The sequence below is a fragment of the Lacerta agilis genome, chromosome 13, assembly GCF_009819535.1.
Source record: "Lacerta agilis isolate rLacAgi1 chromosome 13, rLacAgi1.pri, whole genome shotgun sequence".
Taxonomy (NCBI): Eukaryota; Metazoa; Chordata; class Lepidosauria; order Squamata; family Lacertidae; genus Lacerta; species Lacerta agilis.
In genome coordinates, this window is record NC_046324.1 from 30205691 (window position 1) to 30233310 (window position 27620).

Sequence of the window (27620 nt, forward strand, 5' to 3'; positions counted from 1 at the left end):
TCTCGCTCTATAGGCTGAGGGAGACAGCTTCCGGGTCATGTGGCCAGCATGACTAAGCCGCTTCTGGCGAACCAGAGCAGCGCACGGAAACGCCATTTACCTTTCCGCTGGAGCGGTACCTATTTATCTACTTGTGCTTTTGACGTGCTTTCGAACTGCTAGGTGGGCAGGACATGTATCAGTAGAACGGGTATATAAATAACAATAGAATAAATTCCATATTTGTATGTACACATTCCAAACAAGTGAATTTTTGACATATTAATTCTACTGCTGGTTTTAATATTAATTCTACAGTTGCTTAGAACTTGTACAAAAATATTAACTCTCCTGTTGATTAAAATATCAATCTTACTGTTGTTTGGAACTTGAAGGGACGCCTTAGGCAAATATATAATAGGAGAAATAAGTACACCCTTGCTGAAGCAAGATTATTCCATAAACAAGAACCTTCCCAATTTACACATGCTGGAGACAGTTTTAGCTCACAAATTCTGCTGAGTATCCTTCACCTATACTTAAGTCAGTGTTTCCTGACAGCAGAGAGAGAAAAACATTTTGAATTGAAACTGAAAGAATGATTCACATATATATCCCCCCTCTCAAAAGTAAACCTATTGCCTGTCCTCAGAGCCCACTGACCGTGTCTCCGAAATACATCAGGGCAAGCACAGAAAAGGAATTCATCCAGAGTTGCAAGAGGAAGCTTGGCACAGGGAAGAGTGAACGAATGAACCAGGTTGCTTCTGATACAGGTATCACTGCTGTTATAAAGGTGGCTGGGGCAGAGCAATGAATCATACAGAGATGCAGCAGGCAGCCTCCTGGTGGGAAGGGACAGAAGCTCACAGAAGCTTTTATTTATGTATTACAGGACATGCAAGCAGGTCTCTCAAAACACATTAGGGTGCCTGCTGCTGTGTTTGGAGAATCACGGCATCGCATAATTAAAGGTCTGTTTAATAACTGAAAATGTGCAGATCTTGATCTCACGATGAGCAAGACTATTTTTTGAATATTGAAGGAAAGCAAAAAATAACCATGAATGGAACAGCACCGCCCCACAGCCTTTTTGTTCTGCTAACTGTAGACCCAACAATTCCCTTTAATTAAAACTTAATGACTGTTTTCCCCTTCGTGATTGAGCTTTGATTATAAAAAAGGGGAGGAATTCTCATTTTCTCTGCACACATCCTGTGGTTTCTAGGAGATAACACTCACTGCCAAAGCCAGCACTTTTCGTGGAGCAGAACGCAGATCTGCAGTTGCAAAAGCAGCTGCATCAGAAAGGCGAGGGGAGACGGCAGAGCTTGAAAGGTTAATTGTTCCTGATGGCGGCCACAAATAGCAGTTATGGGCTCTGAACTGGCACCCGAGGGGTAGTATATCTCACTTGATTCAGCCCAAACAAGAACCCCAGTGTTATCAGGGCTTTCACATGCTAATTATCACAACCCTATTCCAGAAAAAACAACTGGGTCCACTGGATCACCACCCGACAGTGCATTATCCCCCACCCCACCCTAATTCTTCAACAGGGGTCCTGCAAGCCACACCAGCCCCCTACCTCATTCTCTCTCCCCCACCCACATCACTCAGCACCATTGCCCCATTCATTTTCCTTTCAGCTGCCCTAGCTCCAACCACCACACTACCTTTTGTCTGCGCTAAACACACATCTGTATTAAGAGGAAGTCACAGGTGAGGAGTCTCTGGCCAAATGTCGTCTCTTTATTTGGCTCTTTTGGACTCTGCCCAAGCCATGTCCTTCACGGGCCCTGCTCTGCACACTCTTGAGGGGCTCTTGCCTGGCTGGACTGCGATCGTGCCTCTTGTTTGCTTGGATGGAGAACTATTGATTCTGTGTAAGCAGAAGTCGCTGTGTGTGGCCGGACATTAGCCTATAGTGTAAAGGGAACAGCAAACTGTTTCACCTGGCCCCACCTGCAACTGGTATGCGGCCCTCGGAAGGTTGCTAACAGGCCCTCGGATGTAAAGGAGCAGTGTGTTATCAGCATATTGATGACAACATACTCCAAAACTCTGGATAACCCAACTCAGCAATTTCACGTAGATGTTATCAACAGCATGAGGGATATAACTGAACCTTGAGGAACCCCACACTGAAGGCTCCGTGGGGCCAAAGAACACTCCCCAAGCATCACTTTTTAGAAACAACCATCCAAGTAGGACCAGACCCACCTCCAAGCAATGCCACCCATCCCTAGCTCGGACAGCTGCTCCAGAAGTATACCATGGTCAATGGTATTGAAGGCCACTAAGAGGTTGAGGATAATTAACAGGGACACATTTACCCTGTCTCTCTCCCAACAGAAGTCATCATACAGAGTAACCAAAGCAGTTTCTGTGCCAAAACCAGTGCAAAGCTACAAGTGAAATACATCTAGAAAATCAGATTCCTCCAAAAGCACATGGATCTGGTTCACGGCCACCTGCCCAAAAACCTTGCCCAAGAAGGAGAGATTGGCAACTGGCCAGTAGTTACTTTGATTTTCCAAATGTAGGGAGGTTTTTCTTGAAGAGTGGTTTTACCATTGCCTCTTTCAACCCCGTCCCGCAAGGGGGCATTAATCATCTCCCTGGCCCAGCTAGTTGTCCCCTCCCTGCTAGTTTTGAAGAGCCAAGAGAAGCAAGGGTCCAGAGCACATGTGGTCATCCTGGCCGATCCAAGCATCTTGTCCATATCTTCAAGCCTCATCCAACACAACAGGACTAGACAGTGCTCTGGAAACCCCTTGAGATTCATTTGCTGTAAGAGAGGAGTCAAGATGCTGGTGGATACAAGCGATTTAATCCTCAAAATCCTTTGCAAACAACTCACAGTGAGCTACCATCAGTTCTGCCACCTCCTTTGGGCCAGACTGTAAGAGGCCCCAAAGAACCCAGAAAAGCTCTGCCGGATGACACAATGAGGATACAATGGAGGCAGTATGTGTTCTTTGCTGCCTTCACTGCCACTAAGTAGGCTTGATGGTGAGCCCTCACCAGTGTACAATTGCATTCAACCAGAGTTTTCCTCTACTCACGTTTGAGCCGCCTAGCTGCTTGCATCCACACCCTAAGCTCTGGAGTGCTATTGTACTGAAGCCCCATACTGGCAGGTGCTCATGTTGAGTTTTAAATTAAAACATCTGGCAGGCACTTGGTTCTCCAAAGCTGACCTATATCCAGAACAGGACACAGTACATCAGAGGAGATCCAACTAGCATGGAACAAATAGAAGAACCACTTCTCGTGACTTGGAAACTCTGGTGCCAGTAACACCCACTAAAACTTCATTAGCCTTTTTCTGCAGCCAGGTCATACTGCATTCAGCTCCATCACAGAAGAACAATCCTGCTTGAATACCACCTGGAAGAGGACTTGCAGCAGCCCTGAGAGTCACCAAAAGCACCACCGTAGGACACAAGGAAGAGCAGGACTCTGCTCCAACATGAAAAATGAAGAGTACCTCCAAATGGCATTCCCATCAAGTACTTGTGAACCGCTCTTCATACTGCAGATGGGGGCCCAATAGGTGCAATTCTGAATTGTGTGTCTGTGTCAACTGGGGGCAGGGAGACCTCATTGGAGCCTCCAAAACCACAAGACCACACAGCAGGCTCCTTTGCTTCCCCTTCCTTTTTCTTGGATCCCGGCTGCTGGCAGGGGCTCACCCACCAGATTTTAATTTGTACCTGGCACAACACACACCCTTAGGCATTTTATTACTATACCAGGCAGGTGAGGAAGGGACTCCAGACCCAGCAAGGGAAAGGGGGGGGGTACAACTTAGAATTTCACCCGATGTGCCGGAATGCCTAATGGCCTGGAATTCTCTGCATGGAAATTTATTAGGGACTTTTTGGCCTAGAAGGCTGATCTCCCCCACCCCTCCTGGTGCACCTGCCAGGCTTCTTCCAGAGCTGAATTCCTGGCACTGCCATCTTCTGGGGATGGTTCCAACATCCCAATCTCGTTTTAAAATGTGCCAGGATTTATTTATTGAGGTGGATAATTCCATCATGCAGCTGGAAAGGGCTTGGAAGGAGGGGTGAAGAGAATCTTATTGATGAGCCAGCTTGGAGTAAACAGAGCTCCCCCAGCTGTTTAAAAAAAACGCAAAATAAATTCTTAAGTTACCCACTGACACCAGCAACAGCTGAGACAGTGATCAACAGTGTTTAATGGTCAGTGAGGCCAGAGAGCACCATTATTTCAAAATATTCAACATACTGAGCAGCCCCTAGTTTGGAAACTGTGTTTTATTTTTAATAATTTTATTGATTTTTTTTTTTAAAAAATGCCCCCTTAACAAAAAATCTCAAGGTATACTGTGAAAATACACCATAGGAATACACAGTCTGCAGTCTGAAGTGTAGAATATGATTTAACCCAGAACAAACCCAAAATGTCTGAATGTCTGTGAAAGTTCAGGATTGTTTTCCTTATTCGTGTAATCAATAAAACAGCACCAGTCAGTTATAAATGAGTTTGTGTGTCTCTGTCCTTCAGCTGGCCATATTTTGCTGCTCTTTCAGTATTTGGTCAACAATGGCTACTGCTAACTGGGTAGCTTTTTACAGATTTGGGCAGCTTTTTACAGATTTGGGTATCAATCTAATTGTCCTCTTCTTCCCCACAAATTTGTCTCACCTCCTTTCACAGCCATTAGCCTAAGGAAAACAGAAGTCTATCTTTCACAATAATAAATGGAAAACCCAACTTCAATATAACCAGTGAGGAAGGGATTCCATTTTCTCACTTCAATAGTGAGATTATCTTACAGGAGCCAGCGGGAAACAGATTTTCCCTCCTGAACTCTGCTGAAGTAGCAAAAGCACCCATCACCAGACCCAGACTTTTCCACAATGAATCAAGCAGGCCCAAGGTCTGCACATGAAGCTGGGAGATATGGCATCACACCTTGCTAGGAATTTGCAAGCAAACACTGGAGAACGGTCATAGTTCAGAGGCACAGTACACACTTTGCATGCAGAAGATCTCCAGTGGCACTACTGAGTTAGATGAGCCAATGTTCTGACCCGATATGAGGCAGCTTCAACACACACACACACACACACCCTTCTAAGCATCAAAACAAACCTCCCAAAAGTATCATACCTCAATATATTGGTTTAAATATCAGCTGGGAGCCAACAGAAGGAAAACAGAGCAGTCAGCCACCAGCAATGAAAATTAACACTCCGCCATCTTGACAGAGCATATTGGCAAGAGAAGTCCCACGTACGATTCTGTGACATATGGGGAGCTTTTATAAAGGGAAACCTCAAGCACACATTAAAATTATCCTCGTTAAGGATACCCCTTCTGGGCTCCGCTGTGCCCTCACCCAGCCACTCCCGCCCCACTGCCCAGCGGCCCTCTCTGCATACTGATACTTCTGGGAACGAAAGGGTTGCATTGTTGACCCACCTGCTCCCGTTTTCTTTGGTTGGGTCTCGTCAAATTTCAGCAGCTGCAAGGGCAGGACAATGAGCGCTACTGTTATCTAGGCGGAGGGAATGGATGCAATTTAAGATGGAATAAAATAAAAAATGGCACGGATTTCAACGGCTGCACTCGCCTCACACGTGTTCAGAATGTACGGTACGTGCGCCTAACTGGGTGCAGAAAAATAAGCCAATTTTCTTTCTTTCTTTTTTAAAGAAAGTATCTTCTTGGAAAATGCTGGAGAATGCCACAAACGCTAATGCTTTTCGGTCAAGATCGCATGCATTAAACTTAATCTGTCACCCTTCACACACTTCGAAAAATCTTCCAAAAATTAACCATATAAACCAATGTTTAACAACCAACATCTGTTGGCTGAAAAATCTCTCTCTGGCTACACATTTGTGAGGATGCTTCATTAAAGACCATGCAGTTGTTGACCAAGATGAGGTGGGAGAGACTTGTGTGAAATTGGACAAATCGACTGCCCATCTACTGTCTCCCCTAGCAGGTCATTAGCCCCCAGGGTGTAATTTGGGAAACATTCTGCAGGACGCAGGAAAGAATCCGCATTACCAATACAGAATGCATTGCAAACGGAAAGCTATTCAGTCCACACACACACATTCACACATTGCAATTTAAGACATGCACACTTACCACGGAGTGTGCCCCACTGAACATAATGGGACAATACTCCCAAGCAAACTTGTAAAGCATTGCACAGTTTTTTTGGGGGGGGAGCACACACACACACACACACACACACACACACACAACACAGATTTATGGGGGAATGAGCTATGTTCCTTATGTTCTGCAATAATAAATTACCACAACAATGTATAATTGTGTGATGTGTTTGATCTATCATAATCTTACAAATATTATTCACATTTCTACGTTGTAAAATAAATAAAGCAAGCAAGCTCGCAGCAGAAAAATAATTTTACAGACTGGTACAAGTAGCTTCATTAAAGGAATGAAAAAAACAACAACAAAACCCCAAAGCTTTAGAATTGAACTAGAAACCACCTTTTATATTCCTAAGGATGAATTGAGGTTTAGCTTTGGCTATATTAAATTTGTACATCGCTTCACGCTCAATGTAAGAAACTCAGGTATATAAGCTAGGCACCAAATGGCTCCTGAAAACAGGGTTACAGTCACCAAAATAGAATGTCTAGCTGCCATTTGGAGCCAGATGGCTCAAAATTCGTATTTTTCAATACGATTTTTTAATTCCTGAAATTTGTACTGATTGTGCAGGTAAAATATCATGGATAGAATTCTAAAGGGTGTGTTGCTAATGTGTTGAAACAGGCACGATCCAAGGATTCCCAGGCATGCGCATCCAGATGATGGAGACGTCACGTGCCATCCTGGCACCTGGGCATCTTCACTTGGTCACAGTAAACACTGCTTATGAAAAGCCCCCTCCCCACCTGACGATATATATATCAACTGTAGATTTAGTTGCTTAGTATGTCTGTTAATGGTTAGGATGCTCAGAAAAACAAACTCTCTTTCAGTGTTCATTAAAACAAAAGTTTTGCTGTTTATGCAGACATATACACCTTTCTGAACATTGTTATTGTTATTTATTTCTAAAGCACTGAAAATCTCTTTCTGCCTCCTCCTCTACTTCTTCAATAGCCTAGAGGACGTCACGCCACAATAAATTCATCACGCCTTCACGGCGCCACACAACTCAGCCCTCTCTCCCCCTCCGCCATATTTTTTTAAGCAAACCCTTGAACAAGTTATAAGCCCGGTCAAGCCTACAGAAGATAGTACAGAGATCCCAGTCAAGAGAAACCTTTCTCCAACTGTTCCACAAACAGAAAAGGAAAGAAAAGTTTCCATTAAAAAGTGGGGGGGGGGGAGGAAACCACCCGTAATTCTGAAGGGAGCCGCAAATCGTAATGGGACGTGGGGTCATTCCGTTTTATGGCGCGACTTCGTTTATGAAAGAAGAAAACTCGAGAATCAAAAGGCCCATCCATCAAGTCCACTTGACAAGGAAATAGCTGAAGAGTTGAAGGTGGTCAGGGGACCATTTCACCGCAACACCTAAAGAGAAATTTCCCAGTGGAGAGAGTGGTTAAGAGTCTCTCAATCTAAGCTCCAAATTCATTGGCGCCACAGCCTTCTAAAGTTACTCTTCTCAGCCCCACAAGCATCTCAGCCCCGCCCCACCCCCACCCCCCAAAAAACAGTTCCTCCACCCCCTTCCTCTACTTCACATCACCAGATTCATAGAAGAGGGGTTTTCAAAAAGGCCACTCTTCAAGTTGTTCAGACCTCAGTCAAGCATCACCAAATATATCCTCTCACATGCCCAGAGGCTTAAAAAGCTAACACTTTTGGGTTATGGTGTCAGCTTCAAGCCAGTGTTTCTAGGGTTCCCTCAGGCATGAGGGGATACCCTAGACCCGTCCCCAGAATTTTCAGCTTTTATTTAAGTGCAGGCACAAAAAACAAGCTACTAGCCTTTTTCTTTTCTTTTCTTCTACTTAAAAAGGAAAATCGCAGCCACAATGCATGGACCAGCAGTGGTCCATGAGTTTTATTCTGTGGAATACCTACATGCATGTGAAAAACAGTCTTGGTGTGAGGAGTTGGTAGACTCTCCCTCATTGGAGGTTTTTTAAACAGAGATTGGACAGCCACCTGTCAGGGATTCTTTAGCTGCGATTCGTGCATTGCCAGGGGCTGGACTAGATGACCCTTGGGATTTCTTACGACTCTACAATTCTGTGATTCTACAAAGACTGGGTGCAGGGACAGTGTGTTTCTGAAGAAGCGTTGGGTGCATTTGCCACTCCGTAGTTCTTAGAGCCCCTGCTCGGCCATAAAACTCACTGGGTGACCTTGGGCCAGTCACAGTGCCTCAGCCTGCTGTGGCAGTGAGTTCCGTAGTTTAAATATGTGCTGCATGACTTTCTTTTCTCTGTCCCGAATCTTCCGACACTCAGCTTCATTGGAAGCCCACAAGTTCTAGCATTATGATAAAGAAAAACTTTTCTCTATCCCCTTTCTTTATGCCTTGCATAATTTTCCATGCCTTGCATAATTCTTATTCAAGATTTTCTTGGTTTACAAAAGCATGTGCATCGTCTCTTTTCTCGGGTCGTAAAGTATTTTCTATATCCGAAGGACAAGCAATCCTGGGAGATGACCACAACCTAAATATGAGAGGCACCTCCCTGAGAGAAAGCCTTGCATAATTCTATCATGTTGCTTCTTACTTGCCAGCTTAACCCAATTAAGCAATTCATTTTAATATTGCTTATGCTTAGCATTGTACTGGGTTCTGGTCTGTAACCTGGAGAGTCACCACCAATCAGATGGACCAGTGGTCTGACACTGTATAAGACACCTTCCTAACCTCCTACTTATATAAGCCGGCTATTCAGAACCATGAGGACTGGAATCTTACTTTATATTTAGGGGAAGGACTGTAGTTTGTGGTAGAGCACCTGCTTTGCATTCAGAAGGTCCCAGGTTCAATCCTCAGCATCTCCAAGTGAGAGTAGGAGAGCCTCCTTGCATAAAACCATGGAGGGCTGCTGCCAGTCAGTGTGGACAATACCAAGCTATATGGGCCAATGGTCTGATTCAGCATAAGGCAGCTTCCTAAGTTGTTGTGCTGGGCAACGATCTCAGGGTAGAAGGAGAAATTAGGGTGCTATAAATTTACAGGAGGCAGGGTGACAGAAGAAAGACCCTGTCCAAAGGCAGACTTCTGTAGAGGCTTAACTCACCCCCACCCCTTTTTCAGAAGCATCTAGGAGTTGAAAAACATTATCAACAACTTCAGGGTCTTTTTTAAAAAAAAGAAAAAAGTATATGTGGCACAGGGGGAAACAGAAAGAATTTAGCACAAAACTTTTAAAAGCTCCCAATTACTCTCCAGGGTAGTCATTAGAAACTACTTAGGTGACAGGAAGGCGATATCTAAGTTAATGCAGCAATAAATTAACTCTCTTCTACCCCTCCACCCCCTCCACCCATCCTCCCTTCCCCTCGTCGTTTTGGAGCAAAGCTGCAAGTGACAGAGAAATCAGTGGGGAAGATTGTAATTCTTCTTTTTTTTAATGCTTAAAAGTTAATGGATGTCCTGTTTCCAGTTCTGTAGGTGGATGTCATTCTGAGAGATCACTGTGTTATCACGTTTAATTAGATCCATCTTAAGGCATCTGAAATTTTTTTTGATACGCAAAGCAAAGTCCAGGAGGTTTTCTGAAGCCCCAGTGCAATGGGGCAGTCAGTCAGTGATGGGCTACACATCCCAAAGCCCCTTGGAATATTTGCCTGTCATTGCTAGTTAGTGGGAGACTTCCCAGGATCCAGGATTCTATGGCCAGGTTTGCTTATGTGCAGTAAGCTCCTGTGCAGCCTTCCCCAAAGACTTCCTGTTTGCTAAAGAAGAGCTTCTTGTGATGTTTATACTGGGAAACTATGGTCTGACTGCTCCCTACAAAACCCAGATCAAAGGTTTTGGGGAAACCTTTGCACTCTCAAGGACCACATTCTTTCGGGGGCTGCATGCTGGCAGTGGGCAGAGCCGCCTTTCTTTCCTTGTCTGTTTCTGATGCCCCCTTCTCACCTTCTTCTTCTTCTTCTTCTTCTTCTTCTTCTTCTTCTTCTGTGCCCATTTGGTCTGAAGGTCTGGGTCTGGTTAAAGCATGGATAGGTGGCCACCTAGGGATCACACGTATGTTGTCCTTGGGTTCCATGAAGGGGAAAAGTTGGGGTGTAAATGTCAGGAAATAAGTACTTAATGTCCAAGTGCCACTTGGGAATCTTTTTTTTCCCCATCCTCACAACAGCTTTGAGAGGAATGCCAGCATTAATCCTGTAATGATAGTGATGCTTTCTTAGATGGAAGCTAACCAAAGGCTGGGCAACAGAGGTCGATTTGCTCCCCAACAGTGCACCCCAGGTGCCCTACACAGAAATGCAACACAAAACCACACCCGCTTTCAGCACATTCATGCAAAACGTTCCAATTCACATACTTTATTCTGATCCATAAATAATTCCAGATGTTTTATGGATCGCAGCATCCCACTCTCTTGCCACCAGAATCAAGAGTATATACACAAGCCATCCTCTCTGCCCGGTCTTAGCAATTTCTGCTATATATAAATTATTCCATACATATTATGTACCTATATAAAGCTACAGAGTGGGTTTTTTTTTTTTTTTTTGGCTCTGCAGAAGAACCACAAAGCCCCTCGGGTGTTGGGGGGAGGGATGCAGGAAGCCAACATTCATTATTAGCAAATCTTAAAGCCATGCAAAGTTCGGGATGAATAATTACACCATGAAAGAGCTCCACTTTCCAATTATCTTGCCCACGCCGATCTCTTTGAAGTTGATTATGTAAGCCAGTACCAGATAATGACGTTTTCTGGTGAATTTCATAACGGGAGGTACGCACAGATTGCATGAAATTGTAACGGGAACGGGATAATGAATACAAGTGATCATTTGTGTAAAGCATCCAAAATGTGTAGGGGGAGGAGGAGAGTGAGTTAAGGATGGGCCCTAGACATGGGGGAGAGTGAGTTAAGGATGGGCCCTAGACATGATGGCATTTGTGGCATTTGTTCCCAGTTCGGGAAAACACATATGGATGATAAATGTGCAACTGATAACTGTGCAGAACTGTAGCCCTACAGATGTTGCTGAGCTGAGTAAGAACATAAGAAGCGCTTGCTGGGTCAGGCCAATGGCCCATCTAGTCCAGCATCCTATTCTCACAGTGGCCAACCAGATCCCTGTTGGAAACTAGCAAGCAGGACCTGAGCACAAGAGCTCTCACCCATCCTGTGGCTTCTAGAAACTGATATTCAGAAGCATTTATTACCTACGAACATAGAGGAAGAGTATAGTCAATGTGGCTAACAGCCATTGATCCCCTTATCCTCCATGAATTTGTCCAATCCTCTTTTAAAACCATGCAAGTTGGTGGCGTCTCGTAGCAGCAAGTCCTATAATTTAACTATGCGCTACGTGACAAGTAATTTTCTTTTTGTCTTTCCTGAATCTTCCGACATTCAGCTTCATTCACTGTCTGCGCGTTCTGGTGTTATGAGAGAGAGGGGAAATATTTCTCCTTGCCACACATAATTTTATATACTCCTGTAAAATTATAGAGTTTTCACTAAACTAAAGTAAAAAACAGTTCCCAATGCTGCAGCATTTCCTCATAGGCCATCTAGTCATGCTGGCTGGGGCTGATGGGAGTTGTAGTTCATAGAATCACAGAATCATGGAATTGTAGAGTTGGAAGGGATCCTGGTCCAACTTCTGCTATGCAGGAATCACAACTAAATAATCCCTGGCAGATGGCCATCCCACTTCTGTTTAAAAACTTCCAGTGAAGGTAGGTCCACCACCTTCCAATTCCATGGTCAGACTGCCCTTACTATCAGAATGTTCTTCCTAACGTTTAGGCACAATCTCCTTTCTTGTCATTTCAATCCACTGGTTTGGATCTTACCCTCTGGAACAGCAGAAAATAAGCTTGCTCCATCTTCCATGTGACAGCTCTTTAGATATCTGAAGATAGTTGAAGATATCTAGCTACCGAACCTGCTCTACATCATTTCCATGGCACCAAAATGGATCTACTCAGGGGAAACTGCCATTGGCTGAGTCTGAGTGACAAAACAGAATGTAAATTAAAATAACCAAAGCAGAGACTTCCAACTTTGCATGAGTAGTTAATCTTTTGTGAAAGGAGGGACTTGTACTTCCCCATGAGAAGAGTATCTGGTGGAACTTTGCTTAACATAGAAAGGCTGTGCATACGTAGGAAGCTGCCTTCTACCAAGTCAGATCATTGGTCCAACAAGCTCAGTACTGTCTACACTCACTGGCAGCAGCTCTCCAGGATTTCAGACTGGGGACAGACCCCGCCATCCCTGGAGATGCCAAGGATTGAACCAGAAGCATTGTGCATGGGAAACAAATGCTGTACCACAGAGCTACAGTCCTTCCCCAGGCTGGGCATGTTGTTCCATGAGGGGTAAAGTGGCGCTGTGGTCTAAACCACTGAGCCTCTTGGGGTTGCCAATCAGAAGATCGGCAGTTCAAATCCATGTGACGAGGTGAGCTCCTGTTGCTCTGGCCCAGCTCCTGCCAACCTAGCAGTTCGAAAGCATGCCAGTGCAAGTAGATAAATAGGTACTGCTGCAGCAGGAAGGTAAACGGCGTTTCCATGTGCTCTGGCACTCATCATGGTCCTCCATGCACCAGTAGCGGTTTAGTCATGCTGGCCACGTGACCCGGAAAACTGTCTTTGGACAAACGCTGGCTCCCTCGGCCTGAAAAGTGAGATGAGTGCCACACCCCATAGTCCCCTTTCACTGTCCAGAGGTCCTTTACCTTGTTACATTTTTACACGAGGGGTTGGCTGCTTTGGTCAAAGAACATTCCTTTCTCTAAAATCTAAATTAAAATAAAATAAAATAAATTAGAGCAACTCTGCCGGCTCTGCTGCCGGCTCCTTGCCAAGGAATGAAAAGGTGAGCTTTTGTTTACAGTTATAGGGGGTGTAAATCTGAGCCTATCTCCCTGATTCTCAAAAGCTGCAAGGAGATTTTAAAATCAGTCATGAATTATTATTCTGCTTGCTTCAGCATGTGCTTTCCCCCCTTTTGCTGCTTGGAAAAAACAGATCCCAGCCATGATCAAAATGACTCATAGGACCTCAACGCCCACAAGTTTTAACCTCAGGGAATAAAGAGAACAGAAGGCCGGAAGACCAAGGAAAAAATTGAGGGTGGCGATGAGTGAGGGGGGAAGAACGATGATCAAACAGCTTGCAAAACCCATCCTAACAAAAGGGGAAGTGCTGTGACTCAAAGGTAGAGGCTTTGCATTCAGAAGGTCCCTGGTTCAATACCAAGGACCTCTAGGTAGGACTAGGAAAATATGCCCGAAATGCTAAAAAGCCACTGCCAGTCAGTATAGACCAGGGGTCCTCAAACTAAGGTCTGTGGGCCGGATCCGGCTCACCAGGCTCGTAAATCTGGCCCACCAGCCAAAACACCATGCTGGGTTTATCTCAGAGCGCGGGGAATGACTGAGCAGGCGGCGAGGCTTCCATGGCTTCCAATTGGCTGCAGGAAGCTTCTGCAGTCAATCGGAAGCCTCGCCGCCTGCTCAGTCAGTCCCCATGAGACAAATTAAACCCGGCACAGCAAGGCGTTTCCATTGAAAGGAACATAGACATGCATGCTTAGTTCCTTCAGCCCGTTGCCCTTCATGGACGCTAGTGCCCACTGCGGCGGTGATGTCAGGATGCTGAAGTGGGCAAAGCCATTTGGAATTCTGGCACAAGAGCGCAAACCGGGCATTGAGGGGATTCGCGCGCACGTGCTGGGCAGGAGTCAGGACACACACCTGAGGGAAGGGAGCAAAGAAAACAAGGGGCTGCTGTATCCGGGAACTCTTGGACGGATGGAACAAAGCGATTCGCTTGCATGCAGGTAAACACGAGCCCTTGCACTCCGGGGATCCGAGGAAATTTAAAATAAAGAGAATAAGGGTGGAGTGGTAATGCGCCAGCACTTTTGTGTTTCCTCACTGGCCGCAGTGGCGGGGGGCGGGTGTGGCGTTGATGTCACCAACTTCGGGGCAGGGGAAAAGGACGCCCTCCCTCCCCTCTACCTGAGGTGAATTTCGTTCTTCGTTTGAAATATTGTATTGTTTTTCCTGGGTTTTTTTGTACTACAAATAAAATATGTGCACGTTCATATTTTTTTCAAAATACAGTCCAGCCCCCAACAGTGTCTGAGGGACAGTGAACCGGCCCCCTGTTTAAAAAGTTTGACCAATACTGAGCCAGATGGACCAATGCTTTGACTCGCTATAAGGCAGCTTTCCATGTATCTCATCCCTCAACAGGCCTGGAGAAAATAAGTTGTCCCTTCATCTGCCAACAAAAAGCTGACCTCCCTTCACCATGGACCTTGTTGGGCACAGGAACTACTAACAGGGCTTCCCAGCAGAAGTCAAGAAACAGGCAAGTGAATACATGGGGAGATGTCCTTTCAGCTTTCCTATGCGGAAAGGTTAAAATATTGGGGGCTTTTCAGTTTAAAGAAAAAGTGAGGAACAGGAGGCACAAGACAGTGTATAAAACAATGTATGGAGAAAGCTGACAGTGAAGCCTTTACCTTTCTCTTGCAACACTAGAAGCCAACTGGGCCATCCAACGAAGCCAAATGCTGGAAGATTCAAGACAGGCAAAAGGCAGTAGTGACGGCCACCATCTTTGATGGTTTTAAAAGGCTTTCATTGAAATTCATGAAGGAAAAGACTACCAATGGCTACTAACCACGATGGCTATGTTTATCCTCCACTGTCGGAGGCAGTATGCCTCAAAATGCCTGTTGCTGGGGAATCATAAGGCAGTTGTGCTGGTGGGAGTCCCACAGGGGTATCCGAACGGCCACTGTGAGAACAGGATGCTGGACTACATGGGCCACTGGCCTGATCTAGCAAGGCTCTTCTTGTGTTCCTATATTTGGGGCCTAAAGTCACATAGGGCTTTAAATGTGATCACAGCTGCCTTAGATTGGGTCCAGAAACCAATACTTGATTCACTTGAGCCCTGAGAAGGAGGAGGAGGAGGAAGAGTTTGAGAAATCACCCTTGTTTTCGGAAACAGAAAATGAGAGGCAGTGTTATACGTAGCCCGTATAAACATTTCTTCTCAAAATCTCATTTCACAGTGGACGGAATGAGGCGGCCTGACCTTCACACCCACTTGAATGACCCTGGAGTTCATTCAGCTTTTGTCACAGTACATGTTAATACTTGGTCACCGTGGCAACCCAACTTCCTCCTCACAGATGGCTTCCATTGCTTAAAACCATACAGGTGTCACCGGTCCGTCCGGAGGAAAACAACCCAAATAATGACCTTGAATGGCTTTACTGGTTTTAAATAAATATGGAAGTGCTTCCTTCAGCGGAAATTGGACCTAGCAACAGAGGCTCTCGAGCATCAATATTACTCCAAATATTTAACATATGGAAGAGTGAATGAAACAATAAATTATAATTCCTAGTCTTTAAAATAATAATAATAAATGAGATATATACAACACTCTTCTGAGCAAATACCAAGGTGAAAAAATACAAAAGTACTGTAATAATGCATAATGGAAAATTCAATAAATATTATAATAAAAAAGAGATATATGCACACTCCTTGCTATGTCTTTTAATATAGTTTGCCAAAGTTGCTATTAATTATTATTATTATTATTATTATTATTATTATTATTATTATTACTTTTCCCAAACTGATACACAAATTAGAACACAAATACAAAAAGGGGAAAACATATTGTGTACAAGATAATTGTAAAAAGGTAAGTAATATAATTAAAACAATATTAACAACTCTATTATGATGATGAAAAACCTAGAGGTAGCTTGAAGATTTACAGCATGAAATGAGTGAATGAGTGAGTGAGTGAGTGAGTGAGTGAGTGTGTTGTCTAAGTAATGTCAAGAACATAAGATTTGCTGCTGAATATCAGATGAAGGGTCTAATTTGACATTCTCTTTGCAATGACTAGCCCAGACTGGGAGCTGACAAACATGGCAGAAAGGGCAAACGGTCTATACTGCCCACTATGATACCACTTTAAATGGTCTTGGCTTTCCCCCAAATAATGCTGGGAACTATAGTTTGCTGAGGATGCCAATAGTTACTAAGAGACCTCTATTCCCCTCACAGAGCTATAATTCCGAGGATGGTTTATCAAATCAATCCCTCTTCCCAGGGAACTAAAAATTAAAAAATGCCGGGACAAATGGGAAGTTCTTCATTAGGTGCCAAAAAAGTGTGTCGTGGTGTCACCGGCCATTCAGCCTTAAAGAGAGAATTATAAATTCAAAAGAAGGGTGCTGTCCATAGTAGAAACATACTGTATCTCTACTGAAGAGGCTACAGGGAAGGGAAGGGAAGGGAAGGGAAGGGAAGGGAAGGGAAGGGAAGGGAAGGGGTTCAGTGGCAGAGCATCTGCTTTGGAAGGAGAAGGTCCCATGTTCAATCCCTGGCAACCCAAGAGAGCCAATGGTGGTGCAGATATAATACTGAGCTAGGTGGATCAATGGCCTAACTGAGCTAGCTGGATCAACACACTGACTCAATACAATGCAGCTTCCTGCGTTTTGTATATTACAGCTTACGTCACACCAAATGGGAATGGCCTCGGTTTCAGGAAGACGCCTTTCCCATTACTTCTTCTCTGATTTGCCAAGAATTCTACTAAGACTTTTGACATGTAACGCCTGTGCTCTAACAATGAGCTATGGCCCACCTCAGAGCTGTCAAAACAACAGCCATACATGCATAGTTTGGTTCAAGAGTGCTGGAGTTCAGCACAGGTAACGAGAACCTGCACCGACTGTTTTTGAGAAGGCTCTCGTGTCTTGTGAGAGGTAACGGGTGAGCTTCATCTTGCTAGATAGGCACCACATACTCGGTAAAAATATAAAAGGGTATATACTGAGTATATTAACCTACCATTAAAACTATTATTGCAAAGTAGCAGGTGTGATTGCAGCAATTATGCGAACGATTTCAAGGGGCAAAGCACAGCACTGCAAAAAGCAGATGCAAATGGAGGTAGTTGAGAGGGGAAAGCAGCAATGACTTTTGAGATCTTTTGCTCCTGAGTGCAATTTGCTGCCATGTCAGACAGGCACAGGAGAGGTGACCAACCTCATGGTTACAAATTTGCCCATTTGAGGATCTGACCGTCCTCTGCATTCAATGGACAGCCTGTGGCTGTAAGCAGTGGTCTGTCTGCAGACTAATTAGGAACACCTTGGATATAATTTTGAGGTTTTGATTTAAAAGATTTTTCCCCTTTGTAAAACATAACCATTTCATATCTGAGACATTATAAGCAGCGATAAGTGCGTTCCAATGCCTTCCAGATAGATCTGGCTCAACATTTCGTCATTATTTGTTTCCGGGCAGTTATCAGTTCCGGCTAATCGCACACATGGTTTTTGATGGGGGCAGGGAGCAAGGAAACAGATCCAAAATCTGTTTGCTTTCCCCTCCCACTAAAAAATGCTTGCTTTGAATTCTGGTGCTCCTTGAGCTCCAAGGAGATTGGCAGGGCAGTTTGTGTTTGTTTGTGCTGAGAGTTTTTAAAATCTGACTTAGTGGCGCAAGGGTCGTGCGTAACGTGAATTAATCTCACTCCTGCCATTTCCAAACTTTGTAATTATGTATAGTTACTTAGCTGCGGGTACATGCAGATTGCAGCTAGCAAGAACTTGAAGGCCCTTTGTCGCCTGGGAGAGTTAATTGGTTTAATTATTTTTCCCTGTCCTTTCCCACAATCCCCTGTGACTACAAGAAGTTCAGGAAAACGCATTTCCTGCTCAGCTGCTCAATAATAGGCACGTTGCACTTTTGAAGGATGGTGCGTAATGCAAGGGCGGGGAATCATCAGGTGTGGCTAAACTACAATTTCCATCAGCCCTAACCATGCTGGCTGGGGCTGGTAGGAAATGGAGTCCAAAAAAATATCTGGAGGACTGCAAGTTATTTATTTTATTCCATTTATATACCACTTTTTCTTCCAAGGACCTTCCCATTTAATCCCCACAACAATCCTTTAAGGTAGGTTAGGCAAAGAGGGAGAGACTGGCCTAAGGTGACCCAGGGTGCTTCATGGCTGAGTGGGGATTTGAACCCTGGTCTCCTAGGTCTTAGTCCAACTCTCTAACCACTGTGCCACGCTGGCTCCATTAGTGATGATGCTTATGATGATTTTATGCCAACCTTTCTACTATTACCGTACTTATTTCTTTCCATTATTACAATCTTCATCATAATGCTTGAACTATACTCAGAAGGTGATAGCAAGTTGCACTGTGGGCTTAATGAAAGGTGGTCTAAAAATAATTAATTAATTATTGTTATATGATAATATTTTACCCAATTTACTAAAAACAATGTGTCTGGTTTACACAACACTGAACCAAAGAAAGCAGGTAAGTGCCCTGGTGCTGACATGACTTTTGGGGGGCAATGTAACAGCCCAAGATATATTCAAATTTGGCATGGGAGAGGAAAATGCACCCCCCATTGCCTATGTACATTTTTTAAAATTCCTGTTTAAGTATTATGGGGGGGGGGGTGATGGAATATCCCATGTGGTTTTCCCCAAACAAAAGCTGATCCGGGAATCAGATTTAAATGTTCTTCTTCTGACACAACACAGATGCCTTTGTTGGGGATATTCTATGACCCCAAGATACATTAGAAGGCAGCTTAGGGTAAATAAATAAATAAATAAATGTGTCCCAAAAGTGCCTGTGTCAGTTTTTAAGTTGTTACCTGTAAGGCTTAAAACATGCTTTTGATCTGTGGCTAATTATTAACTTGATTGCTGATGAGGGTCTCTTAAGGCTTTCACCCCTGTTCTTTGTTTGATAATTTTGTGTTTTAACGGTTGTTTTTACGCTTTGCTTTTATACTTATAAGCCACTTAGAGTACATTATTTGTGGAAAGGGAAAGTGAGGCATAAGATCCGGGTTGGGAAATAGCAGCTTCTGTCTGCTCTGGAGGCAGAGGTTGAAAAACATGCCAGCCAATTTTTATTTTTATTTTGGGAAGGGTGTTCATATGCAAGTTTGCATTAACACACAGCAACAAGACAGACCAAGATAATGAGGAACAGCCTCTTATTGCCCCTTCTAATTAAATTAAAACCCAAAATGTCATTGTGAACTAAGGTTAGGGAGAGCGAAGGAAACAAAGCTATAAATTAAGCCAGAGGGTATGAATCTCATGCAAAAAAAAAAATGGCAACGTTTCGGGTTAAAGCTGAATCTGGAAACAGTTTAGCGGAAAACCTGGCATAGCTGTAGGCCAGGAGAGAAAAAGAGTTAAGAGTCGCTCTGGGCTAATTGCTTCCTTCATGCGGGCTACTCTAGCACACTAATAGGTTTTAATAAAAACTTTCAATTGGGCCAGTAAACCCCTCATTAAGCTGTTTTTAAAGCATGAATTTAAGAGCAGGGAGGGCAAGAGGTCGCGAGGAGCATTTAATTCACAACGGCTGGGGCAAGGTGCTCGCACAATTGGAAACAAGCACTGCAGCGTCCAGGGCCATATAAACATCCGACTCTGTCGCTAAAGGCCAGCTAAGTGACAGCTTGAAAAATAGATTTAATAAGGCAGAAGGGGAAAGGGTTTTTTTTCCCCAGTCGTACGCGGACAACAGGAATAATCAACAGCTCAATTGTCCCATTTCTACAAAAAAAAAAAAAAAAGTTACCAACACACAAACACAAAACCCTTTCCAGGCTAAGAAACAAACAGGACCCCGAATCAAGAGAGAGCAGAAGCGATTCCAAGGAACGTTTTAAGATACTCATTACTATAAACCAGTGTTTTTCAACCACTGTTCCGCGGCACACTAGTGTGCCGCGAGATGTTGCCTGGTGTGCCGTGGGAAAAATTGAAAAATTCAAGAGAATTACTTTATATATAGTCAATACAGGCACAGAGTTAAATTTTTTAACATTTTCTAATGGTGGTGTGCCTCGTGATTTTTTTCATGAAACAAGTGTGCCTTTGCCCAAAAAAGGTTGAAAAACACTGCTATAAACGAATAACAATAATATTTATGAAACGCCTCATGTCTCAAGGCCAGACCATAAAAACAGCTAAGATAGTTTTAAAAGCAGTACCAAAAGCAACTGATGATAGGTTTAAAAGCAATACAAAATGACTGCTAAGAGACTTTAATCCAGCTGGAAAAGATTGTTGAATCAAAAATGTCTTCCTTCCACCCCCACCCCCAGGGAAATTAGAGATAGTGGGCGCCTTGCTTCTTCCTGTTTGTGTCTCCCCTCACTCCATCTACATTTTATATTATATTTTCTTCAGGGCTGAACAAGTGTGTGTGTGTGTGTGTGTGTGTGTGAGAGAGAGAGAGAGAGAGAGAGAGAGAGAGAGAGAGAGAGAGCTTTTTATAGCGATTGCTAACACTTTGCCCTCCAGATGTTTTAGGTAGGGGCTGAGGCTGATGGGAGTTGTAGTCCAAAATATCTGGAAGGTGGCAAGTTGGTGAAGGCTTTCCCCCCCTGTAAACTGCCCAGCGCATTGTTGCCACTGCATAAAATTTATTGTGGGGTCAAATTACCACCAGCACAGAACTTGTTGCGGGTTTTGCCCTGGTTGCTAATCTGTTTCTGGCCCTGTACATCTTAACAGAACACCTTCTTTCTTATATACCCAGTAAGTCACTGCTTTCTGCTGGAGAGATTTTCCTTCAAGTCCCCAAAATTTCAGAAACTGGCTCCACAGTAACTCTGAGCAGGGCTTTAAGTATAGCTGCCCCTGTTTATTGGAAACAACACCCCTATAAAGATACATTATTATTATTATTATTATTATTATTGTTGTTGTTGTTGTTGTTGTTGTTGTTGTTATTGTTATTGTTATTGTTATTGTTATTGTTATCCCTACTTCCCAGAAGCAACTGAAAACATTTCTATTTCAACAAACTTTTCCAAGCTAGAAGAAAATGTATCTGCCTCAGAGTTCCTTTTTATTGCATTTAACCCTATCCCCAGTTGTTTTTAAAAAATATCTTAGCGGTTCTTAATGGTAAGTCTGTACATCACCTTGAGACAGGCTTTTCCAGCTGGAAAAATGGTTATCTACCACAAGTGTCCATTTGTTAGGGTTTTAGTCTTGTTTTAAATGTATTTTGTGCTTTTAGCTGTTCTTAATTATCTTATGCGTCAATCACCTTGAGACAGTGGTTTAGAAGGCGATTAATTAATTGTAATAAGTAAAAGGCAATGTGTAACTTTATTATTATTAATAGTCGCCAACTAGTCCTTACTTTGGGTTGCATTTCAACGTTGGATAAAGGGTCTGCCATCTGTGACTGAGGGCTAAATTAAAGGACATTTTCCCTGGGGGGAAGGAATTCTCCCCAAGCCCAGCAACAGATCTTTAGGTGGTGAGAACATTCTCATGACCCAGCCGGCCAGGAAATGGCTGAACACTGCGAACAGCTGTGGTAGAAGTGTCCCAGGCCTTTGAAACAGGTGCTTCTTGTTAAGCTCCACCTCTGGGACCAGGGAAGGTCTCTCTCCCTCCCTCTCCCCCCAAGGAATAGGGGGATCAAGGAGGAAGCCAGGCTACGGGAGACCGTCAAGGGCAGCAGAGCATGACAAACACGGTTAGGGCTCAGCATTGTGGCAGTGACATTGCTGCAGAGAAATTCCAACCCTGAGGGCAACGGAGGCCATTGCACCCAGGGGGCACTCCCAACAGCCTTAAACCTTGCCACACCTGGTCCAGAGACACCACCCTGGTTGTCATCTTAGCAAAACAGCTCAAGAACAAGGCCAAGAATGTTGTCGATTATTCAGAGGTGGATCTCTGCTAAAGTACAGTGGTACCTCGGGTTAAGAACTTAATTCGTTCTGGAGGTCCGTTCTTAACCTGAAACCGTTCTTAACCTGAAGCACCACTTTAGCTAATGGGGCCTCCCGCTGCCACCACGCTGCCGCCGCCCGATTTCTGTTCTCATCCTGAAGCAAAGTTCTTAACCCGAAGTACTATTTCTGGGTTAGCGGAGTCTGTAACCTGAAGCGGCTGTAACCTGAAGCGGCTGTAACCTGAAGCGGCTGTAACCCGAGGTACCACTGTAAAGGCTTTGTATGCAGAAATAAAAAATGAAAAATAATTAAAGCAGCCCTGCTGGATCAGAATAAAAGATCCCTCTAGCCCATGGCTAACCTGATACACCCAGGCAGCCCACTAGCAGGGCAAGAATGCAAAAGAAACTCTCTTGCTGCACTCCCTACAGAGGCAGTCTGCCGCAGAACACAGACGTCCCATTCAGGGGTAGACTGCTGCTGAATGCAGGTGTTCCATATAAGCCTCATGACAAGGCGAATTTAAGGCATTGCACATGAGAAAGAACTTCTGCTTGCGCAACAGAGCTTCACCTTCCCTGCTCCTACTGCGCCCCCAACCCAACAAAATCTGATCTGAGGTTTCTCCAACCCTCTGGAGCAAATTGGGGGAGGCGGGGAGAGAAGAGAAGTTCCACTGCACAAGTAGTGGTTTCATTCAATATAGCCCACTATTAATAAAGATGATTTTTGTTTGAAATACGAGCCAATCTCAAAATATGCTTTTAAAAAAATAAAAAGTAAGCAAGCACCATGCTTCCTGCAAGGGAACAGGAAGCACCCAGCGGGTACAAAGGATCCCAGCAGGAACTGTTAAGACTGTCCTTTGAAGTAAACACTACCCAACGCTAAAGTGGGATTCCCCCCAACCAAAAAAAAAAGAGAGAGAAAGCTCAGCAATATTTAAATGCCTTCTGACAACAACAGATAGACGACAAAATGTCACTGTTCCACAGTTCTATTATAACAAAAAAATATTGTGGGTTTCCTGCATTCCTCGCCAAAAAAATAAAGAACCGCAGGGGGAGGCTTGAGGCATTTTTATTTCATTAAGCCCAACTCAGAAGCATCTCATCCAAAAACAGAAGGAAGAGAGCAGGGGCCTGCTGTGTACAAAGGGTTTGATTAACCAGGACTCAAAGACTTGATCCAGTTGAGGAAGAAGCTGCATCTCCTCGTGTTTTTACATAAACCAGCAATCGGGAGTGGTGGGTGAGCAGAGATGGATGGTGGTGGCAATCTCCTACTACAACATCCCAAAAAAGTTACTAGGAGGCACCGGGCATAGCTGGCATGCCACTGGGACAAAGCTGAAACCAAAAGCTCATCAAAGAAGCATCCACCACAAAGGTTACAATATGATATTTAAAGTCCTGTGGCTTTGGGACTCAAATGCCTTCTTCCAAATTCACCTACCAGTACAAGTTCTGACCAATTCATATGGATCCTTTGGAAACCAAGCAAAACCTGTACTGTCTGATAGGCATCAAGGTGTGGACCACCATATGGTGATGCATGAGAGGGTCTTATGTGTTGTGGTGGTCTTATGCTGTTGTTCTATTACTGTTCATTAATTGGACTGTCTTAATAGCTGTCTTTATTTTTGCTTCCTGCACTTTTGTGCATTGCCGGAAACCACCCTGAGATCAGGTCGACACAATAAAGGGCAGTCTACAAATTTAGATAACATTGAATGGATGCCCTGGAAAGAATGAGTGAAAAAACTGTAGTGATCCTACACTGAACTCCTGGTGTAGGGAAGCACACCATGCTTCTTATAGATAGGTGTGAAACTGGCATAACCTCTCGGAGGTGTAAGATTCAAGTGATAAGAACAGAATAAGACTTTGTTCGGGTTCACCACAAAACCAGCTCGGATCGAACACAGCCCCAATTCTGAGCCAAGGCAACAGGCACCATCTCCAGTGAACCTTCCAAGGTGGGACACTTTCAACTTTCCTAGCCAGTTCTAGCTCCTGCTAGAGAAGAAAAGACAATGAACCTTTGAACCTGCTCTGGAATGCTTCCATAAGCCATGAACTGCTTGAAGTGGAACCCCACCCACATCCCCAGGCGCCTTTAAGAAAAGGGTTGCCAAAGTGGCGCTCAAGAATGCTCATGGGCCCACAGAGGCCTCCCCTGACCCCCACAGGGTTCCCACCTCTTTGCTGAAATTAAGCTTAAAAGAAGCTATTTATTATAGCTCAATGTGGAGCAGTGGTTAGCAGGGGTCAGCAAACGTTTTCAGCAGGGGGCCGGTCCACTGTCCCTCAGACCTTGGGGGGGGCGGACTATATTTTTTTTTGGGGGGGGGGGAAATGAACAAATTCCTATGCCCCACAAATAACCCAGAGATGCATTTTAAATAAAAGCACACATTCTACTCATGCAAAAACACGCTGATTCCCGAACCGTCCGTGGGCCAGATTTGGATGGCAATTGGGCCGAATCCGGCCCCCAGGCCTTAGTTTGCCTACCCATGGGTTAGAGTGTTAGGCTAAGAACATGGAAAACACTCAACTATGAAGCTCACTGAGTGACCTTGAGCCAGTCACTAAACTACCTCACAGGGTTGTTGTGGGGATTAAATGAGTAGGGGGGGGGAGGGACCTTGAGCTCCTGGGAGGAAAAGGTGGGATATAAATGCAATAAATAAATAACAACAATAGAGTAGGGTGTGGGGTGTGGGGATGAGCGTGCCCAGAACAGTTTGTCCTGTTTGCAAATGTGCCCGTAAGTCCTAAAAGGTTATAACTATTTCCCTTAAAAAAAAAAGAAGAAGTGGGGGAGGAAGAATAGCAATAGAGAAATTTTAAAGTATTACATACCCCGAAAGTGCACGAAAATACAACTACTGGAGATTTTCTGAGTTATGTTCACTTACCAAAGGAATACCTGCAAAAGAAACGGGAGGGGAAATGTTACAATGCAAGGTAAGAAAAAAACAAAGATGATATGACCTGTTTGGTTGTTAATTGCGTTGCTCTAGAATACGGATTTTTTCCTAGTATTTCTTGTCTTTTATCTTTATGATGTTTTAAGATATGTTGTAAACTGCTTAGCTATTCTAGTAAATAAGCATGTAAGTAGTATAAAAATTGTCTAAACAAATGAACAAAATATTCACAGGCTACTTTCAACATTTTTAAGTGGCAAGCTGAGAAGTGATTCCATATCATAGACATTTTGTTTGTCTTTCAAAACCACACACACACACTCCATTTGTTAATGCTTTAATGTTCTTCTGAGGCCTCTACAGCATTTTAAATGATTTGTTAATACTGCAAAGCTATCTGAAGGCTTTGAGCAGAAAGCTGAAATAGGTACACTTTCTTTAAAAAGATCAGTAAACAAATGAAAACAAGGCACTCAACAGGGGGCAAACAGCAAACCAGCTCCCCACCCCACCCCACCCCCCATGAAGCCCTTTGGCACATGCCTGTGGAGAAGGGGCCATAGCTCAGTGGCAGAGCATCTGCTTTGGATATAGAAGGTCTCAGGTTCAAATCCCGGCACCTCCAGGTAGGGATGGGAGAGACTCGCAGCCTGAAACCCTGGTGAGTCAGTGCCACTCAGTGCAAGCAATGTTGAGTTAAATGAGTGGTACTCAAAGGGTGTGAAAGGAGAGGATGGCAAGTGTGGCAGGAAGATTCAAGGACAATGGTCATATTATAAAGTAGTTGTGTTCTATGTTATAAATCAAGCACTGTTAGGAGTTGTTTATGTCTTCCAATGTATTTCTTATCAAAAAGTTTGGCATGGCGTGAGCAAATCTTCATTCAGAAAGTGTAGCCCAGAGGGGGAAAAGTTTGGGAACCCCTGAGTTAGATGGGTCAATGCTCTCATAGCTGCCTATGTGCTAGTACAGGAGTCAGCAAACTTTTTCAGCAGGGGGCCGGTCCACTGTCCCTCAGACCTTGTGCACATGTGCACATTTTACTCATGTAAAAACACCCTGATTCCCAGACTGTCCACAGGCCAGAATTAGAAGGCGATTGGGCCGGATCCGGCCCCCGGGCCTTAGTTTGCCTACCCATGTGCTAGTACCTTCCATGTAACAAATTGTTTGGTTTTTGAAAGGGAGGACCATAGCTCACCGGTAAAGCACATGATTTACAGGTCCCAGGTTAGCCACAATAGTCTCTTAAGCGGTTTTCAAAAATGTAATATGAAAGATAAACGTTAAGTTAAAACTGTAGAATCAAACATCCATTAAAATGCCTGCTGACATAGGAAAAGTCTACAAAAGGCACCATGGGAAGGGGAACTCAAATGGAATGGGAGTTCCATAAAACTGGGCCTACAATACAGAACACAGCACAACCCCTGGTGCAGGGGCGTAGCAAGGTGAATTGGTACCCGGGGGCAGAAAAAAATTTGTCGACCCCCCCCCCCGAAGGTCAGGTGGTACCCGGTGCGGAAAATTTCTTGTCAACCCCCCCCCCCCATTGATTCCCCCCCTGCAAAAATTGTTTTGCGTTATTTCATATTTTCTTACAAAGGAATAATAACAAGTAATAATAATAAAAACTTTTATTTATATCCCATCCTCCCCAGCCAAAGTCGGGCTCAGGGTGGCTAACATCAGATACATAACATTGGTATAAAATCAAACAATAATTAAATTACCTCCTAAAAACATCTCAAAATCAAATTAAAGTCTAATTAGATGGCTTTCCACAGGGTTACGGTTGGGAACAGTAAAGTGTTCTCTGAACTGAAATTTCAGCCTTTATGACATAGGAAAACAGACAAGTGAACAGCTATTTTGGTGGAGGAGGGTCAAGATATTAACCAATATGCATGAAATTTCATATATAGCTATATAATCCCTAGTATAGTAAGATAAGACCTTCGGAGCAGGTATTTTCAAAAAAAAACAACACAAAATTTTTCAAAAAAATATATTCCTTGATCATTTGTCACCCCCTCCATTATGGAACCCGGGGCGGCCCGCCCCCCCCTTGCTACGCCCCTGCCCTGGTGGTCATGCATCTGAGCCATGAGGGGCTACTAACAGTGACTCCCACAAAGATGGTGATCAGGCAGAGATAAATGGGATTAGGCACTCCTTGAGGTAGCCTGGACCCAAATTGTTTAAGAAGGCCTTTGTATATGAATATGCAACCATTGAACCTGGCCCAGTAGCTTAAGGGCAGCCAGTACAGAATTTTGAGCAGTGGAGTTATGTGATGGCGATCGTCTGTCCCTATCAACAGTCGAGCCACAGCTTTTTGCACAAGCTAGAGCCTCCAGACCAGGCCCAAGTTCAAACTTCAGCCTCTCCCAAGACCGCTATCTGAAACCCTACAGAGCCACTGCCAGTCACGTTTCTGATCTTCAGTACTGAGCTCTTGCCTATCTTGTAATTTCAAATCGCACTTACCATGATGTCAACATCAAACCCCCCCCCCTTAATCTGGGAGCCCCTTCTCCCAAAACGTAGTGCCCATCCACCCAAAATCAGTCCCTGCGACACTCTGCCATTCAAGAACTCAAGCCAATGCCACTGGAGACTTCCCACAAAAAGAGATAACCAAGCAAAACAATACATTAAATAAAAAACCGGAGCAGTGTGCTTTAAAACCCCATGGAGAGCTGCTGGAAGCAGTTCCATTTAATCAGAAGTGAAGCTGTACCAAGGCACCGTCCAAGTTCACCATCAA

General features: G+C 44.1%; 1 protein-coding gene across 4 annotated transcripts in view; it reads right to left on the bottom strand.

Moving 5' to 3' along the window:
- The window catches only part of LMF1 (lipase maturation factor 1), a 154747-nt gene that overhangs the window by 110645 nt on the left and 16482 nt on the right, over nt 1-27620 (bottom strand). For all 4 annotated transcript variants that reach the window (XR_004427738.1, XM_033166872.1, XM_033166874.1 and 1 more), the window contains exon 3: nt 24839-24849. Coding sequence is in view for 3 of the 4 variants with exons in the window: in XM_033166872.1 (XP_033022763.1) it covers nt 24839-24849 (11 nt within the window). In the remaining variant the exon portion in view is untranslated. The remainder of the gene's footprint in view (nt 1-24838; nt 24850-27620) is intronic.